This window comes from Lampetra fluviatilis, chromosome 15, assembly GCF_964198595.1.
Source record: "Lampetra fluviatilis chromosome 15, kcLamFluv1.1, whole genome shotgun sequence".
In the NCBI taxonomy this organism is placed as follows: domain Eukaryota; kingdom Metazoa; phylum Chordata; class Hyperoartia; order Petromyzontiformes; family Petromyzontidae; genus Lampetra; species Lampetra fluviatilis.
In genome coordinates this window covers 13584038-13604022 of record NC_136289.1, presented here as the reverse complement: position 1 = coordinate 13604022, position 19985 = coordinate 13584038, and the positions used below count along the sequence as shown (strand labels likewise).

The 19985-nt window shown below is 51.7% G+C and overlaps 1 protein-coding gene across 1 annotated transcript; it reads left to right on the top strand.

Annotated features, from left to right (window-relative positions):
- Positions 1-3613: 3613 nt before the first annotated feature.
- Positions 3614-17639, top strand: LOC144936318 (uncharacterized). The gene is made up of 6 exons (XM_078863416.1): positions 3614-3827; positions 11497-11625; positions 12303-12383; positions 13130-13316; positions 13710-14015; positions 17177-17639. The coding sequence occupies exons 1-6, from the start codon at positions 3614-3616 to the stop codon at positions 17637-17639; spliced, it is 1380 nt and encodes a 459-aa protein (XP_078719542.1).
- Positions 17640-19985: the final 2346 nt, after the last annotated feature.

The following is a 19985-nucleotide window of genomic DNA, read 5'->3' as shown; positions in this document are numbered from 1 at the left end:
GAGAATATCCATCGGCTCCAAAAGGTGTATGGCAGGCCAGGCAACATGACAATAATATCCGCGATAAATGTGTGTTCAGTCGGCACAACATACGATTGGGATTCCCAGCATGCTCTGCATGTCAAGTTGACGTCACCATTGTGTGTATTCTGCACGAAGCCCGGTGCAGAGCCATCAGTAACCTCCGATTATAACACATTCCTGCGGAGGGAGCTGGTAGGAACGTTGGGTTGCTCGGTCAATGGCCAGGGTCAACGGCGGCGTGGTGTATTCCGCAAATATGGCCGACTGTGAGGGCGGGCACAAGCCGGCGTGAGTAGGTTAAACGTTGAGTTTTATAAGGGCACCACGGGGTGACCAGCCCCTCCCCACCCAGCCCCACCCCTCCCACCCCCCACCCAGCCCCACCCTCCCCACCCTCTCCACCCAGCTCCTCCCCACCCTCCCCACCCAGCCCCTCCCCACCCATCCCCACCCCTCCCATTTTTGGAATCACGACGGACGGACGGACACAATAATCCCCTGCGGGCTGGTGTAACCAGGAGGTTCCTACCAGTATTATCACGGTTAGCTGAAAGCGTGACCCTGTCATAATAATCAGCATCAGAACAACAATACAACCAAACGTCGATTTTTTAAAGTTACGTAACATTGTCAATGAAACTCCTATAGTAAGTCTTACAATCATTGTAATTTATAACGTACATCCCTTCGTCAAGGCACTGCTCAGTGAAGGCCTCTGCACGACTCGTCTCGTATTAGGGGCCGTCCATAAATGACGTCACGCACCTAGGGGGGGGGGTCAGACATTTGTGACGATGTGTGACGAGGGGGGGGGGGGTTGAGAAATGTGACGTCACATCAAAATGCACAACTTTAAATAAATATAAACAACACTTAATTAAATAGACTTTTAAATAAATGTTTTCTCCTACAACATCAGAGTGCAGCGCCACATTAAATACGCACTACAATCACAATAGTTTAAAGCAATTTGAAGCATGTTTTATTATTTGTGTGGGGGGGGGGGCAGAGCTTTGTGACGTCATATTTGAGGGGGAGTCTGACTTTTCGTTACGCCGTGTGACGAGGGGGGGGGTCAAAAATCGTCCAAAATCGCGTGACGTCATTTATGGACGGCCCCTTAATCATGGGGGTTGTTTTTGCTTCATCGCGTTGGTCAGGTGAGGCCAGGTGAAGGTGGATAGAAGAATCCACAAACGGCTCGCTAAGTCAGCCGTGGCTAGGAGTGGATTTCAGGTCACTGGATTCTTGGCATGACTTACTACTTGCACCACCATTCCACACGTAATACTTAGTTGAAAAAATTCCTTTGACTTACACGGAATTCATTCGGAAGGCCGTGTAATCCCTACAGCTGTGTGGAATATATATGGAACATTTTGTTACGCGGCTAACGTTGTTGATAAGAATTATTTGTTTTTAATTTCGTCTCAACACATTTGAAAAGGGCACCTCCGGTGGCAGCTGTTCCATGGGCACAAGGTGACTCAACACCTGGCCCATAAATCAGTATTAGTTATACATAGCAATAGATGATTAGAATTATACATAGCAATAGATGATTGCTATGTATAATCCCAATTGAGTAATTTGTGGGACATTTGAAAATGTGTTAGGAGATTTGTAATATAAGCGCCTTTTTAACATCCAATCAGTTTTCGTAGCTGATTAAGATCTCGATTGACATGGATTCTGATGGGTCAGCATTTTCCTCGAGGTCATTTGTTCTTGACACAAGTCTGTCTTCACACAGCTGGGTTCTGTACGATGCAGTGTCTTGATGCTGGAGGCGATTCAGCTTTGAATGAATAGCCAGTGCAATGTGTAAACATCAGCACTGGGCAAAGAAGAGACAGCAGAGAATACCGGGCAATCGGGCATGGCACCGTCCTTAATAGGCGCTCGCTGACAGCACTTGCCACATCAGTCGATAAATCCATGCAAATCCTTGTCTCTGACCGTTTGCGTTCGTCTGTGTTTGTTTGCAGGCCTTGCGGCGCGAGCACGGCGTAGTCATCAGGCAACCGCAGCCTGCCACTCCTCGCCCAATGCAGCCTCCAGGCCCCGAGTGAGGCATCCCCGCTTGGCATGACATTCCGCTCTCAAGAGGATGGCGTTTGAAAATCTGGTAAAGTCCCTAAAAGCTTGCGTTTGCCTCTCCGAATCACTCGATATATATACAATGAATAAAATTAATAACCTGAACATAAGCCCCGGGCTCCCCTATAGCAGCAGGGCCTGGTGGGCGTTAGCGTTGTCCTCCATTATTGCCACGTGGCCACACAGACATAATATATATAAGAATAGGTTTTATATTTTCTGAAAATAAAACAGATATTTAAACACCAAATAATAAACCTTTTGCAAGGAATCAAGTCTGCATTCACCACACACTACTCGTGGTGAACATGGAAACAAACATGCTCTGATAATAATCATATTTGATGCATTTGTCTTTGAACTGATTGGCCTACAACGGAGACAGCTGCCTTCTTTAGGGCTTAATCCTCACCAGTGTCAGACCAGACAACACCAAAAGGCGAGAACAGTTTGTTTGAATGTTCACCCCAAGTAGCACGTGTGGTTAATGCAGACTTAAGTCATTGTGAAAGGTATCTATTTGGCATTTGAACATCTTAACACCCATATTCTTGGTTCTTTCGGTAAAGTCACGTAGATACAAAAAATAAAAGTAAATAGGATAATAAAAACTACGACGTTTCGATCACAACACAAGCGATCGTCATCAGGATGATGACGACCGAAAGAACCAAGAATATTAATTCCTGCAGTCACGAAAGTTTTAAGTCAAAATCTTAACACCTTTTTATTGGCAGAAAGGGTAAAACCTATTCTTATTTTTCACACTTTGATACTGGAAAAAAAGATCCCATGATATATATATAATATGTACCACAGACCATTATGATAGTCTATTTTAATGGTGGACCTTAATTATAAGATGTCAAAGGATTGTTCGTTTTTGTCGCAAGTCTTGCCAGTTTAAATGATTCAATGGTGCCTTTGTAGCAATCAAAGGCAATATATAAATAGAAGTCATGTCAGTGATCGTGATTTTACTACAGACACTACCACCGTAGTTTTACATTTTAATAGATTTCCACAAAACTGACACTGCAGTTGTAAAGATATTTCTCAAATGTGCTTGACGAAATTATCCAGAGAGAGCGGGGCATAATGTTTTTACTTCACAGAGGGAAAGAGGCTGTCAGTCATGGCCTTGAGCCTGGCCTTTAACAGCGGCAGGGGTTCAACAGCACAGATGGCTGTGGTAGAGGGAAGGTTCAGGCTGTGGCAACAGCACAAGAGTGACCTTCCCAGACCTTTCCCGAAGGGAAATGGCGAGCAGTAAGAATCCACTGGGCAAAGAGGTGATAATGAAGACACTTTCTCGTCGGGTAGAGGCAGAGGAGAGGGGCAAGCTATTGAGCCTGGACTAGAACAAGGGCAGCGAGTCGACTGCACGGATGGCCGGGGAGGGGAAGGGAGTTCCACGCAATGAAGAGCGAGCGAGCGAGCGACACGAGGTTGTATTTGATCTCTCTCTTGGAAGGCTGTCGGCCTGCAGATGTCGTACCCGGCACTGTTGGACCGGGGGGCCGTGCGGGCCGGGCCCGGCGTGCTCGTGTTCGCCCGGCCCCTCTCCGTGCCCGACTCGCGGCCCATCATCTACACGGGGGTCCAGGAGGGGGAGGCGGCGCACGGGAGGGTCATCGTGATCCCCCACGGCGGCTCCGATGCGGCGATGGAGAGAGGGGCTCCTTGGAGGGCGCAGCCCGAGGGTGAGGCCGCGGTTCTTTTTCACGGGCGCAGAGTTTCTTAACGATGAATTGGGTCATTGATTAAATAAATAAAAAGGATGCGCGTTTCTTGAGAGTAAGATTCAGTTTAAATTGATGGATCGGTTTATTGATTGAAATCGATTTGTACGCACAAGATACATGCTTCACAGTTTGTGTGTGTAAGAATCGATTATTTACTATTTACATAAAGACCCAAGAAGATATATGGCAGTGATATGCTGGAGTGAGATGGATTGTGGTGTCGCAGTACTCCGTGAGAGATGGCGACGGCATGGAGAGGCTTTCATCTAGCAGTGGATGAACCATGGCTGATGGTTGTAATATACATGTTTAGGCCCATGGAGCTGACAAAATTGTACAAACAAGAAAACAAATAGACAATACAATTAAGTAGGAACACACAAGACGACAAACAATTGATTCCATAACCGACCTCAATATAATTCTTGAATCACTGGCTGCTGGTTGGGAGGGGAGATGGTTCCATGATGGTTCCATGCCACAGGCCTCGGGTGAGTCAAACTGCTCCATTCCCCACTCGATGGAGATTACTCCACAAAAGCAACTGACCAAAGAGATTCATGAAATGCTTTGCCACCTGTGTGATATCTCCGTTAATGCATCATTGCTTCCCATTGTTTGACTCATGATACTACTTATCTGATCTCACAGTGATACCAGATATCGCAGTGCCACCTGACTTACAATACTACCTGAATAACAATGCTCTCTCGCAGGACTATCTCATGCTCTAACCTGTTTACCCGACTCAAAATACATTCTGACCTGAGAGTACTTTCTGATCCCTGGTTCACAACAATTCCTTTCTCGTAATAAACTCATAATATCACTTCACCTCGCCTACGATGTTACCATAACTCAAAGCACAGTAACCTCGCTCACAATACCACCTGACAACCACCATTAGTGCGACTAGGCCTCAAAACACTCCCCCACCTCTGAGAATCAACAACATCCTATTGATTCTAGATTTGAACATGCTATTGCCATGCATCACACTTCAGTTTGAGAAATGCCCTTTTATTCCCCAGCAGTGATTCTCAGGCACTCCCGTTCACTGTCAAACTCTCAACCCTCCAATCAGCGATGTCCCCCCCCCTCCCCCACGTGGCGGCCTTGCAAGGACGTGGGAAGTGGACCGCAGAATTCTTGCAGATGCTACGATTTTCTTAACAAAACACCATTTATATATATTTTTTTAATGACCCATTTTACAATTGTTTAGATTAAGCCGATAAAAAAGGGCACGTAATTATTTTATTGGCTTTTTTTTGCAATTAAACAATGGACAGCGCTTTTAAATGAAAAAGTTTTAAATATATTTTTGGTGCATGATAATGGTCCAATGGTCCACGCGTCCAGAAGGTTTTGGAAATCTCTTCCGTAGATGCTCCACTCCAGGCCTTTAGTCTTAGCCGAGCCGGAATCTCAGACACTCAATGTTGTACAACCAAACGAGAGATAACAAATCACTCTGCTGGTAAAATAGCGACCGTGTGACTCAGGGGCGGTTTCTTCATTAGGGCGATTGGGCGACGCACCACCAATGTCATTCAACCACAGAGTTTCGCGAGCCGTTACTGTGCCTCTGGATATAGTCCAATCAGCGTCATGTCACGTTCTGTGGCGTACCGCCTCTTTTTGGGCGATTTCACTCCGGCTGAGAATCGCCCAGAGTGGTCCCATAGACTTACATTCAAAGATGTTTTTTTTCGAACGGCGGGTGCTGCAATGCATTCTCTATGGCTTCCGGGAGGGCTCGCACTAACGTGCTTACGTCATCATACGTAAGCACGTTTCATCCAACAATATTATTTGTCGCCACCTAGTGGAATCTTTAATAAAAGAAACTGAGTGGATTGTATTAATCGTGAGTATAGAAACAAACAAGATGTATTGTAAGAGTCACTTTATTTTTCATTAATATTAAAGAAGTGAAGTTGCCTTTACATGCTTAAGCTGTTAATTTATCCATTGCATGGGTGGACCTTATCCTTATCAATCATCCAGACATTTGCCCCCCCTGAGAGATTTTGCAGGAGCCGCCACTGGTGTGACTGCAAGATAATCAGTGCGTGAGCAATCGCCTGGGAGCATCCTCCTCCGTGTTTGCTTTTGAGAAGATGTGGGTGTTGGAGGAGATGTGGGTGTTGGAGGACGGAGAGTGAACTTTGTGAGCTTTGGCAGCTGGCGATAGAAAGTGATTGCATCTGGGAGGGAGGTGGTAGTTGGGGGTTTGGGGGTGGGGGCACTGAATGTAGGTCGCAGGTGTGCAGACGACATGCGTGTGCGTTCGCGTGTGCGTTCACGTGTGTGTGTGCATGTGCCCAGTGGGGAGCGGTAGTGTAGCGGTTAGCGCGCTGCGCTATGAACCTGACCACCCGGGTTCGATTCCCGCTCACGACCAACACCAGTGACGATTATCTGAACCGGTCCTGGGCCTCCCCTAGGTCGACTCAGCCTGAAATGAGTACCTGGTGCGGTGTGTAAACATCGCCACTGGGGAGACAAAGGCGGTCGGGCGTGGTGCTGGCCACCCACCCCCTCGTGTACCGTTCCGGCCTTCATAAGTGCTCGCTAACAGCACTTGCCCCTACAGTCTGTTAAGGCTATACGGGGGATCTTTGTCTTTTGTCGGGACGCCTAGTTGCCCCCCTCCCTGGCTTTTGCGTCATGGCTGACAGGGAAAGTTCAACCAAAAATACGCCGATGCTGATGCTACCGCAGTGGCTCAATGGGCTTCTTACCTGGCCATGAACAGTGATGGTCAGGGCTGGTCTGACTCTTCTACTGCGTCGTGGCTGGTGGAGGGCAGTGCAGAAACAAAAAAAACGCTGTTGTACCATACTCTCATGTCTCTGCTTGGTGCCTTCACCAATTCGCACTGAACACTGCTGTGAAGTATGGGTGAATAATTACCCACTACGTGCACAGTGTGGGGTAGCACTCATCTAACAGTGGATCGACAAAAGAGCTGTACATGCACACGGCCACGGTGTATCTATTTTACTCTCCCTTTGAACAGCTGGTTTGTCTGGCACTTTAACTCAAAAACAAGACCACCAAAACAAGTGACGGAAATCTAGGTTGATGGTAACCAAATCCATTCCTTTGGAAATCCGATCACAAAAGCTCGCCATTACCCAAACAAACGTAGTCCAAAAACCCTAACGTGCAAGGAAGGTTAGCTTCAGAGCGAGTTTGTTCACGTCAACATGAAAACACATTCCACGGTATGGTTTTTTGCACGGTATGGTTTTGTTTTTGGGTTCGAGCACGGTCGAGATAGTGTGAGAGTATCTGGGGATTTCACCGTGAAAAGCAAAGCTCCCCCCCCCCACACCTCTCTTGCGATACACCGAGCGGTCTCGGCAGGTAATGTGCACAGGGTGAATGGCGTTCGCATGTGCCGACGCTGATGCAGTGGTCCCTGCTGTTACGGAAAGCACCGATTCAACTCCGGCCGATGTTGATCTTTCCTGCAGTCTAAATAAAGATTCTGATTTGCTTGAGTGCCCCGAAGAATGTTTTCCTATTTGTGTATTTTTTTGAAATCAATAATACTAATAATTATTATTATATATCTAGGAGAGGCTTTTTGAGCTGTCGAATATTGGGGTGTTTGGCCAAATTCTATTTTATGGAGTGTTTTTTGCTCGGGTAGGGGAACTGAATTACAGTACTGGAAATAAACGCACCCAGCATACAGCAAGAACTACACTCCAACAACAACACAGATGGGTGCACAACTACATTTGCTGAACTGCGATCTCCTAGGCAGCATTTCTTAGCCCAGAATCTGTTAGGAATTTCGCAATAGCCGTGCTTCCAAAGCGTTGGGTAAAATGTGCGAACCACGAATCGACAAGAGTCAAATGAAGTTTTAAGCACTGCTGATTTGCGTTTGTGGCCATAAGCTTGTGGTAGACACTCCACATTCTCATGGTAGAGGCGAGTCCCTCCACTCGTTGAACTCTCTGCAAAGTGACACTCGCTTACCAAAGCCGCCCCGCACTGACATCCCGCATTGGCACCGCGGAAGTGAAGCCTCCGCAGATGTTAATCCTCCTCGCGGCGGTGATGCGGGTTACGATTGACACCGCCTCCGGGAAGTCGTCGAGGCTTTGACGAATTGCTGCTATCAGGCCAGGTCAGCAAGGGTCACCTGGCACGAACACGGGACTTCAGAGAAGATGGAGCGGCCCCCCGAGACGTTGCGTGGCAACACGAGGGTGCCCTCTCAGTGGCATGGAGCCGCTGGCATGCGCGCACTAGAGCAAGAATTGAAATGGAGTCCCCTTCTCCCCTTTCCACCTCTTTGCATACACAGCTGGACACCTAGGGCCCTCCATCCAGTGTTGCCCTGGTGTAGTTGCCTCCTGAACACTTGATAAACGTCATCGGGCGGTGAAACGGCACAGTGGTAGCTCGTTTGTCGCTTGTTGCAGAGGTTCCGTGGCCACCCTGATTCGTACTGCGGGTGTAATCACCACACTGCTACACGCCGTCTGCTTCAAAGTGGACGTTAAAGAAACCTGTGACGTCGTTCGCAAGTGTGGGCCATCGTGTGCCAATGTCATCGTTCAAATTTGCGAAAATTATGAAAACTCGCAAATTACTAAATTGGTATCGCGCACAGCCATCATCGCCCCCCTACTGGCGAACTGATGTCCAAGGTCACAAATAAAACAGTTCTCACCTGGTTAAACAAATAGGCACACAAATCCACATCAACGATAGAGGCCCGTAGGTTTCCACACCTTACGTAGAGACCCATAGGCCTACATAGAGGAGAGTGACACGCATGTCTGTACTACATGGGCCCTGGGCCTCCTCTGGCCCATGAACCACAGTGCAGTTGCACTGACTGAACACTCTAAGACTGTGCCCTTTCCATACCCGCAGGATGTACACTGGTGTTGCAATGCATTGCTAGGTGTGTCTCTGCCTCCGAGCTAGGGAGTTACTGGCCTGGCAATAAACAGACAATCTAAGTCGTTTGCCGAGTCAGCTGCTTACGGGCCTGCGTAGGTTTGCGTGCGCACATGAATACAAATGGTTTGGTGAACATTTTTTTGCTGAATCGAAGGGAAAAGGGCTATGGAAGGCGTGTCAATTGAAACTTTGAGTTTGTCGTAGGCATTGATTAAAATCTAGTTCAGTGGCTTTTGTGATGTGACTCCGAATGATGAATTGCAGCAGTAAAAACACGCCGATATAAAGTAATATATATATAAATTACACATATATACAGTAAATAAAAAAAGGAAAATCTGAGATATCAAACATATATATTGATATGGCCAGGTAATAGATTTGTTTAGGATTGTTTTTTGGTTGAACATTAACCATTTTATAGAAAAACAAAGACCATTGGAGTCACGTGACTCTCTTCAGGTGAAGTAGGATCCATGGTACCTCAGGTACTCTGTGCTACCCCGATGCCTTCAGTGATCTATCTTTAGGACGTGTACTGTCCGTTGTTGATACCCATTGCGATGTTTTGTAGATTATAATGCCGCCCGTGCGTTTGGTTTCATTGTTAATGTCATGCTGCCCTTCTGGTGTCTCGATACCAGCCGTGCAGGTGTGGTTCTATTACAAGTATTTATATATAAGATGTAAACGAATGATTTAAGCTGGATAAAACCTGCCTACGCTGGCAGCTCTTGTCGCAAGATGAGATTTAACATCGGTGTATTCTGGACTCCAGCTCAGTTCCTCAGCTCGCCTCTCTTGCTTTCTAGACTGTCCTCTGGAAATGTACGTACGTTGAACTTCTTTCGCACCGTACGTAGCCAACCGTGCGAATCGGAGGTGCGGGGAAAATGATCTCAAAGAGCCTCTTCAGTGCTGCCGTGGTCACTGGTGCATGTGTGTGTCCCTCTGTGTGTGTGTCCCCTCTGTGTGTGCGTGTGTGTCCCCGCTGTGTGTGTGTGTGTGTGTCCCCTCTGTGTGTGTGTGTCCCCGCTGTGTGTGTGTGTCCCCTCTGTGTGTGTGTGTCCCCTCTGTGTGTGTGTGTCCCCTCTGTGTGTGTGTGTGTGTCCCCTCTGTGTGTGTGCGTGTGTCCCCTCTGTGTGTGTGTGTGTGTCCCCGCTGTGTGTGTGTGTCCCCTCTGTGTGTGTGCGTGTGTCCCCTCTGTGTGTGTGTGTGTGTCCCCGCTGTGTGTGTGTGTGTGTCCCCTCTGTGTGTGTGTGTCCCCTCTGTGTGTGCGTGTGTGTCCCCGCTGTGTGTGTGTGTGTGTCCCCTCTGTGTGTGTGTGTCCCCGCTGTGTGTGCGTGTGTGTCCCCGCTGTGTGTGTGCGTGTGTCCCCTCTGTGTGTGTGTGTGTGTGTCCCCTCTGTGTGTGTGTGTCCCCGCTGTGTGTGTGTGTGTGTCCCCGCTGTGTGTGCGTGTGTGTCCCCGCTGTGTGTGTGTGAGTGTCCCCTCTGTGTGTGTGTGTGTCCCCGCTGTGTGTGCGTGTGTGTCCCCGCTGTGTGTGTGTGTCCCCTCTGTGTGTGTGTGTCCCCGCTGTGTGTGTGTGTCCCCTCTGTGTGTGTGTGTGTCCCCGCTGTGTGTGTGCGTGTGTCCCCTCTGTGTGTGTGTGTGTGTGTCCCCTCTGTGTGTGTGTGTGTCCCCGCTGTGTGTGTGTGTCCCCTCTGTATGTGTGTGTGTGTCCCCGCTGTGTGTGTGCGTGTGTCCCCTCTGTGTGTGTGTGTGTCCCCTCTGTGTGTGTGTGTGTCCCCTCTGTGTGTGTGTGTGTCCCCTCTGTGTGTGTGCGTGTGTCCCCTCTGTGTGTGTGCGTGTGTCCCCTCTGTGTGTGTGTGTGTGTGTCCCCTCTGTGTGTGTGTGTGTGTCCCCTCTGTGTGTGTGCGTGTGTCCCCTCTGTGTGTGTGTGTCCCCGCTGTGTGTGTGTGCGTGTGTCCCCTCTGTGTGTGTGTGTCCCCGCTGTGTGTGTGTGTCCCCGCTGTGTGTGTGTGTGTGTCTGTGTGTGTGTGTGTCCCCTCTGTGTGTGTGTGTCTGTGTGTGTGTGTGTCCCCTCTGTGTGTGTGTGTGTCTGTGTGTGTGTGTGTCCTCTGTGTGTGTGTGTGTCCCCGCTGTGTGTGTGTGTCCCCGCTGTGTGTGTGTGTGTCCCCGCTGTGTGTGTGTGTGTCCCCGCTGTGTGTGTGTGTCCCCGCTGTGTGTGTGTGTGTCCCCGCTGTGTGTGTGTGTGTGTGCGTGCGTGTGTGTGTGTCCCCGCTGTGTGTGTGTGTGTCCCCGCTGTGTGTGTGTGTGTGTGCGTGCGTGTGTGTGTGTGTGTGTGTGTCCCCTCTGTGTGTGTGTGTGTCCCCGCTGTGTGTGTGTGTGTGCGTGCGCGTGTGTGTGTCCCCGCTGTGTGTGTGTGTGTCCCCGCTGTGTGTGTGCGTGTGTCCCCGCTGTGTGTGTGTGTCCCCGCTGTGTGTGTGTGTGTGTGTCCCTTCTGTGTGTGTGTGTGTCTGTGTGTGTGTGCGTGTGTCCCCTCTGTGTGTGTGTCCCCTCTGTGTGTGTGTGTGTGCGTGTGTCCCCTCTGTGTGTGTGTCCCCTCTATGTGTGTGCGTGTGTCCCCTTTGCGTGTGTGTGTGTGTGTCCCCTCTGTGTGTGTGTCCCCTGTGTGTGTGTGTTTCCCACAGTGCGCTGTGCGTTCGTGTCGCCCTGCGCCACCGGCCCCGAGCACGACGGCACTGCACTCTGGGTGGACGCCCCCCTCGGCTCTCACGCCTCTCCCTCGTCCAAGCCCAGCCCGGCCACGAAGAGGCGAGGTAATCCTTGCTATTGCCAAGGGGCTGGCCGAATTTCCTGACCCCTATGAGCTGCATACCAAAGCCTTCGTATGGCCGAGGGTCTCAGGGAACACACGGGGTGGACTCCCAGCCGGTTCGCTCACGCGCTCATCGTCTGTGGAGTCTTGAACGGGTATATCTGCGGGAGCGCCGCGGGAGTCCTCGTATCTCGCTCTGCCATCACGGGCAAGTGCCCCGGGCTGCTCCACGGTGTCCCTGTTGCGAGGAGAGCTAAGGTTGAAAAGTTAAACATTTGGCTGCGTCTCCATCAAGAGCCGCGCTTGAACTGCCCGGCAGCCGCGTGCTGCATGCCAGCGTCGCTGTGGCCACAATAACCCAGTGCCTCTCAAACGCCCCCCCCCCGCTCCCCCACAAGATGCAGATTACTTACCATCAGGGGCGTGCGATGTGCGGGGGGGCTTTATTTACAAATGAAAGGAGATCATCGGTGCCTGTGGAACACTGAATTGTGCGGGCTCGTAGAGACTGCGCCGCTGCGAAAGATTCAATCGCTGCGAGCGCCGATGTGGGCTTCTGAATGTGCGACGGGAATGAGACACCTGCTGTACTTGATAAGGACCTATGACCACGATCTCTTTGACTCGACACGGGTGGTTGGGCGATCATCATGCGAACGGTTTGTGCGCATCGTTCAGGTCGGCGGCCCAAGAATGCGGAAGGTTTACTGCCCGAGTGTCCGGACGGGAAGATAAAGAAGAAGGCACGGGAAGGGAAAGGTAAAACAAATATTTCATTCAGGAGAGGGGGCCGGGTGGCTCACCAGGGTAGTAAAACACGGTGTAATTTTGATTTAGATAGCGGCGTCTGATTGCGACTGTTCCTCACGACGCTGTACAGAAACGGTGGGCATATTATCGTTATCGATTGAGGCAGTCGCGTATAGACAGAGGGGGGGAAAGGAAGTTCTCCAACCTGAACTTTAACAGGGGCAGGGAGTCGGCAGCATGGATGGCTGTCCTTTGTGCCAGACCACGGGCAGCAGGGGTAGATGAGTGACCTTCCACATTGCGCGACGAAGCTCTCCGATCTTGCGGGGTCGAACAGCCACGCGAAGTGGCGGTGACCAGTCTACACATCGCATATCTCCATCGGCAGTTAGGCAACCTCACAGTCAAACATTTCTTGCAAGGTAGTTTTATCGGTGTATGGCAGGTCAGCGGTTGGCACGCATGAAACTAAATTAGCCATCACCCTACCCAGCGTGGATATTATCTTTTAAAAATCCGGGTACATCTGACACCGCGGTATTTTATGATAACTTCTCCCTTATCAAGAAAGGTGGAATCACAATTTATATCTGTATAACGGTGGTAATCGATTTACGTACTATTCCCAAGCGAACGCCATGTCAAGATCGCGCGAACGATTACTCACGTCTTCAAAAGGGCCTGAAATGTTGCGTCTGAAGTTGTGGCATTGCCCCCAACCCCCATCCCCGGTGGTCCCGCGCGTCTCTCTGCAGGCCCGTACCTGTGGGAGTTCCTGCTGGGCCTGCTGCACGACAGCAACACGTGTCCCCGCTACATCAAGTGGACCGAGCGCGACAAGGGGATCTTCAAGCTGGTGGACTCGAAAGCGGTGTCCAAGTTGTGGGGGCGCCACAAGAACAAGCCCGACATGAACTATGAGACGATGGGAAGAGCGCTGCGGTAACGGCCTGGAAGGACCGATTCGACAATCACAGTTTTACTGTTGCCAGAAAAAAGGGGAAAAACCTTATGAGTATATTTTGGTACTGGCAAAGGAGGCCTCATGATGGTCACAGTTTTGTTTTTCGTCGTCTGGGAATAGCCTTTTTGCGATTGCTTTTATGTGTTTGCCGTATACTTGTACGAGTTTCTCATCACACGCGGAATATGTTGGATTTTATTTATTAGCGCATGCGGCTGGCTCGGGTCACGGGGTCGTCGTGGCCAAATCCCCTCGATGCCACTGCACCTTGCCATCACTTCCTTCCTTCTGCTAGATCCCGCAGTCATTGTGAGGCATCCTTCAAGGTCCGCTCTCTGCACCGCCCTCCCCTGTCACCTGTCATCCGACAGGTACTACTACCAGCGCGGTATCCTGGCCAAGGTGGAGGGGCAGCGGCTCGTCTACCAGTTCAAGGAGATGCCCAGAGACCACCGGAGGAACGGGGACAACGACACCAACGGCTCGACCGAGGCGCCCAGCAGCCCCGACACAACCCCGCCGCACTCCCCCGCCGCGGGGGACAGAGAAGTGGCGGCCGATTTGGGCGGTTGCGGACCGCTCCGTCCGGGAGACGGGTCGCCTTTCGACAGGCGACGTCTGAGCGTCGGCACAGACCGCATCGGCGGCCCGGAACCCACCGTAGCTGCCCAGAGCAGGTGAGGGATACGGACGCTCGTGCTCATCTGCTCGGCGGAATTTTGAGTTGTTCGCGCGACTCCGTGACCGCGGCCCAGCGGCGGGGAGGGGGGGCGGGGGTCGCCGCCTTGGGCGCTCGCCGGGCTGTCCAAGCGAAGCGAAGAGAGATTTGTTCACCGCCGAGCACTTCATTTTGCTTTCTGCGCTTTGGCTGCAAAAAGCCGGGTGAGGTGGCGGCCGTGGCGAAAGCGTCCGGGGATAACTGGGCCCTTCACGCTCCCCTAGAGGACCGCTTCGTGTGAAGCCGCTTGTCCAGTTGATGGACTCTCCCCCTGCTGCGTGCGCAGCCCTTTAGTCAATCCACTGCTGGATGAGGGCCTCTCCATGCCGGCCGAAGTCTTGGGAGTTATTTGACCGTACTTCACCACACCGGTCATTTCGGGTTGGTGAAATCGAGAGCATAAAAGCACAATACAGCAATTAATTTGTCTGCACTACCTATAACGTAGCCCCTGCCATCGGAATGTGGAATGTCCACTATTTTGCTTAGGACTGTAAACAAGAGATGAGAGCTGCTCCACATTTACACAATCACATCAGAACCAAACTATTTTGACCTTTGTTACCCTAAATGCAAGGCTTTTTTTTTTTAAACAAGCGTGGCTGTCTAGCACTGCATGACTCGTGACATGTGCCACGGGCGGTGGCAACGGGTGGGTGGGCGGGGAGGGTTGGTGTGTTGGTGGGCGGTGAGGGTTGGTGGGTTGGTGGTTGGGTGAGTGGGTGGGTGGGGAGGGTTGGTGGGTTGGTGGGTGGGCGGGGAGCGGTAGTGCAACAATTAGCGCGCTGAGCTACGAAGACTGTGACCCGCTCGCGGCCAGCACTGGTGACGATTATCTGAATCATCGGTCCTGGGCCTTCCGCTAGGTCGACTCAGCCTCAAATGAGTACCTGGTGCGATGTCTAAACATTGGAATTGGGGAGGCAAAGGCGGCTGGGCATGGTGTGCCGTGCCGGCCTTCATTGGTGCTACTCGCTAACAGCACTGGCCCCAACGGTCTGTTTTGTCTATAAGGGGATCTTTGTCTTTGGATCGGTGAGTGGGTGGGGTGGATGCCCCTGGTGTTATTTCTCACCCCGCCCTCGCCTCTGCATCCGAAGGCCGCACCTGCCGGAACGGCTGGGTTGCGTTGAGCCACTCAGGTCGCTCCCCGCTGCAACCGGAATTGCGGAATGCGCCCGGGTACAGTGTCCGATGCGGGCTTAGAGGAGCCCTGTGCTGCATCCTACAGAGATGAGTCTCCCCCCTCTCCGCGTCTCCTGGCTCGGCAGTCATTCATCGCAGGGCGGCTGGCGATGTGGCTGGAGGAACGTCTCTGACGCCTTCTTTTCTCTGACCCCAGGTCACTCCTTGCAAATGAGACTCATCCTTGTCTCTTGAGTTCATGCCTGGTTAAACAAAATAAAACAAACTTGAAACTCGAAACTTATCTGGTCATGGCTATTGCTCGCTGTAGACCAGTGCTCTTAATTTTCTGAACGTTCAGATGCACGTTTTTCTCGTTTAAATCCTCCTTCATGCCATCACTCCCCATTTTATTTAGATCTATAAAAATGAAATGATGTCATCAATCTTGCCTGGATGGCCTCTGCTCCAAGTCACCTTTTCATACGACATTTCTCCTCGCACGTGGCAGTGCAAGGCCACTAAGCAGTGATTGCTATTTGTTGGCCTCCCATTCGTTTAAATTAGACCCAGCCAAAGTAGTCTGCATCTTTGTCAACAGTATTTTCCGCCAATGTCTCCAATTTACATCACAACATAGGAACTAAAAATTATTAGTGTTGGCTGCGACTGGAAATATGTGAAGTAGTCGATGTAAATTACTCCGTTTTTTTGTAATAACAAAATATCTTCTTGTGTTATCCCAGGCGCTGTGCGGTGCCGTGGGTTTTGGTTTTCAGTTTGTTGGGTTGGGTGTGGAGTTTGGTTGGCTGGGTGGTGAGTTTGGTTGGCTGGGTGTGGAGTTTGGTTGGCTGGATGGTGAGTTTGGTTGGCTGGGTGGTGAGTTTGGTTGGCTGGGTGTGGAGTTTGGTTGGCTGGGTGGTGAGTTTGGTTGGTTGGGTGTGGAGTTTGGTTGGTTGGGTGTGGAGTTTGGTTGGTTGGGTGTGGAGTTTGGTTGGCTGGGTGGTGAGTTTGGTTGGCTGGGTGTGGAGTTTGGTTGGTTGGGGGTGGAGTTTGGTTGGCTGGGTGGTGAGTTTGGTTGGCTGGGTGTGGAGTTTGGTTGGCTGGATGGTGAGTTTGGTTGGCTGGGTGGTGAGTTTGGTTGGCTGGGTGGTGAGTTTGGTTGGTTGGGTGTGGAGTTTGGTTGGTTGGGTGTGGAGTTTGGTTGGCTGGGTGGTGAGTTTGGTTGGTTGGCTGGGTGGTGAGTTTGGTTGGCTGGGTGGTGAGTTTGGTTGGCTGGGTGTGGAGTTTGGTTGGTTGGGTGTGGAGTTTGGTTGGTTGGCTGGGTGGTGAGTTTGGTTGGCTGGGTGTGGAGTTTGGTTGGTTGGGTGTGGAGTTTGGTTGGTTGGGTGTGGAGTTTGGTTGGTTGGCTGGGTGGTGAGTTTGGTTGGCTGGGTGTGGAGTTTGGTTGGTTGGGTGTGGAGTTTGGTTGGTTGGGTGTGGAGTTTGGTTGGTTGGCTGGGTGGTGAGTTTGGTTGGCTGGGTGTGGAGTTTGGTTGGTTGGGTGTGGAGTTTGGTTGGTTGGCTGGGTGGTGAGTTTGGTTGGCTGGGTGTGGAGTTTGGTTGGCTGGGTGGTGAGTTTGGTTGGTTGGCTGGGTGGTGAGTTTGGTTGGCTGGGTGGTGAGTTTGGTTGGCTGGGTGTGGAGTTTGGTTGGCTGGGTGGTGAGTTTGGTTGGTTGGGTGGTGAGTTTGGTTGGTTGGGTGTGGAGTTTGGTTGGTTGGGTGTGGAGTTTGGTTGAAGATACACCAGAAGTAGTTCTGTGATAACCACTTCCACGAGCTATACTCTAACACCGGGGGGGGGGGGGGATTGTGCTGTGGTACTTCGTCTTGTGGTGCATCGCCATTAGCGCAACGAAGATACAATTGTGGGCAAATTTACAATTAATATTTTCATCGGCGCTACGTCGCAGCTGGTTGAGTGACACACCGGCGCTTCCTGCTCGCTGACCGCAGGGCCGTGGGGTCGGTGCACGTGCCCGTGGTGATGCGCGCTCTCCCTCCGAGCCGACCGCGGCCCAGGAGCATCGCGAGCGCCGACGGACGATCGGTCCTGCCTGCCCTGCCGCCGTCGCCACCGCTGCCTCCACCGCCGCCCTCGCCCGTCCTCGCCAGCGTCCTCGCCGGCGTCCTCGCTCGCCCCGACCGTTCCTCGGAGGCCGTCGAGTCGGCCGCGGACTGGCACCCGGCCTCCGTGGGCCCCGACGCCTACCCGGCGCTGCGCCGCCTGCTCGTGCCCAGCGTGATCCGCGGCCCGGACTCGCTGCGCCAGAGGGCCTCCGCGAGCGAGCAGATCGGTCGACCGCTCGCCGCCCCAGCAGCGGCGGCCGCTGCTACGAGGACGCCTCTCACTGGGAACGCGACGTCCGTTATCCAGCGGCTGCTCAGACCCGCGGATGGGAGGGAGGAGCGAGTCTGACCCCCGAGGAGATGAGGAGGAGCGAGTCTGACCCCCGAGGAGATGAGGAGGAGCGAGTCTGACCCCTGGGGAGATGAGAGGGAGGAGCGAGTCTGACCCCTGGGGAGATGAGAGGCAGGAGTCTGACCCCTGGGGAGATGAGAGGGAGGAGCGAGTCTGACCCCCGAGGAGATGAGAAGGAGGAGCGAGTCTGACCCCCGAGGAGATGAGAAGGAGGAGCGAGTCTGACCCCCGGGGAGATGAGAGGGAGGAGCGAGTCTGACCCCCGGGGAGATGAGAGGGAGGAGTGAGTCTGACCCCTGGGGAGTTGAGAGGGAGGAGCGAGTCTGACCCCTGGGGAGATGAGAGGGAGGAGCGAGTCTGACCCCTGGGGAGATGAGAAGGAGGAGCGAGTCTGACCCCTGGGGAGATGAGAGGGAGGAGCGAGTCTGACCCCCGGGGAGATGAGAGAGAGGAGCGAGTCTGACCCCTGTGGAGATGAGAGGGAGGAGCGAGTCTGACCCCTGGGGAGATGAGAGTGCGGAGCGAGTCTGAACCCTGGGGAGATGAGAGGGAGGAGCGAGTCTGACCCCTGGGGGGAGGGGAGGGAGGAGCGAGTCTGACCCCCGGGGAGATGAGAGGGAGGAGCGAGTCTGACCCCTGAGGAGATGAGAGGGAGGAGCGAGTCTGACCCCTGAGGAGATGAGAGGGAGGAGCGAGTCTGACCCCTGGGGGGAGGGGAGGGAGGAGCGAGTCTGACCCCCGGGGAGATGAGAGGGAGGAGCGAGTCTGACCCCTGGGGAGATGAGAGGAGGAGCGAGTCTGACCCCTGGGTAGATGAGAGGGAGGAGCGAGTCTGACCCCTGGGGGGAGGGGAGGGAGGAGCGAGTCTGACCCCCGGGGAGATGAGAGGGAGGAGCGAGTCTGACCCCCGGGGAGATGAGAGGGAGGAGCGAGTCTGACCCCTGGGGAGATGAGAGAGAGGAGCGAGTCTGACCCCTGGAAATGTCAGGAGCGATGGAGAGTGCGGGGATGCCTGTCACACCCCTGGGAAGCCCTCGCCGGGAACTCGGTGCGAGTGCTGAATCAGTGATCAATGCTCGTCGGCTCAACAATTGTTACAATTCCAGGAGTTGTGAGCTGACAATTTTCCTTACAATAGCTACTTGCAGTGGTGGTCTGTTTTATGGTATACATATGTATATATATATTTGAAATGCGTTTTATAAACAGGTGGCAATGTGAGATTTGTCATGACGGAAGAAGACGGTCAAGGCCAGAACTTGTCTATGAACAAGATTTTGGATGTTTTTTCCCACATACCGTAAGTATTTAGATTTTATATTTACATGCTAAGGAAGAAAATGGATTTTCCAGTTTTGTGTAACGAGGAATGCGCCATTGATTCGTGATTAAGCCAAAAGCTGGGCCAACGTTTTGACAGATACATTCACAGAATTGTACAAACCTTACTCTAAATTAAACTTTTTTTTGATGGGTGGCACCTCATCAACCGACTCCTGTGAGTCATTTCACAGTAGAATACATTGTTTTTCTGCAAAGCCTGAAGTGGATGCTTGTGACTTTTTGGTTGGGCAGTTTCTATGATTTCAGAGGCACGTTTCAGACACTTTAAAGATGTCGGCAGTCGTGAGTACAAGTCATGAAGTGTTTTTCCTTGGGCATTGTTTGTCAATCGATGTACATTATTGTCTCACGTTCCTTTGAGAAAAATGCTCATGAAATACCACGGTGCAAGGCGTACACTCTGACGAACTGATGTTTTCATCCCCGCCGAGATGGCGGGTGACGGTGCATTCATATTCTGAATTGATTGCATATATCAGCCATATTTTCGAAATGACATAGAACTACCTTTGACGTGATAACCCCACGTGTGTGTTGCTCGGGTGATGGTCAAATTGTGACTGTGAGGGTTGCCCGATGCGTAGACCTGACCGCGGGACCACGAGGGTTGCAGTCACGTGGCCACAGACGAACGAGTGACAGCTGCAGAAAACAGCACGGGGTCACGTGTGTGCCCCCCTCCCCACTCCGTCTCCATGAACCCCAAGTCTCTTTTGGAAGTACTCAAAGTTTGTGGAAGAGTTTCGGTGGCGCACTGTAACGGGACCGCGCTTTATTCAATAAAAAAACAACTTTGTGAAAAGTTTGACACTGGATTGCATACATGCTCAAAAGTATTCAATGTAGGAGAAAGAGACAAAGAACGTTAATTAATTATATAAAACATTATGGGGGGGGGGTTAAACCAAGAAATGTAGACTAGATTTTATTCTATGATAAAATTGTAATCAATTGATGTTGTGCAGAGTAAATATGCAATACTGGTACAACAAAAATTGT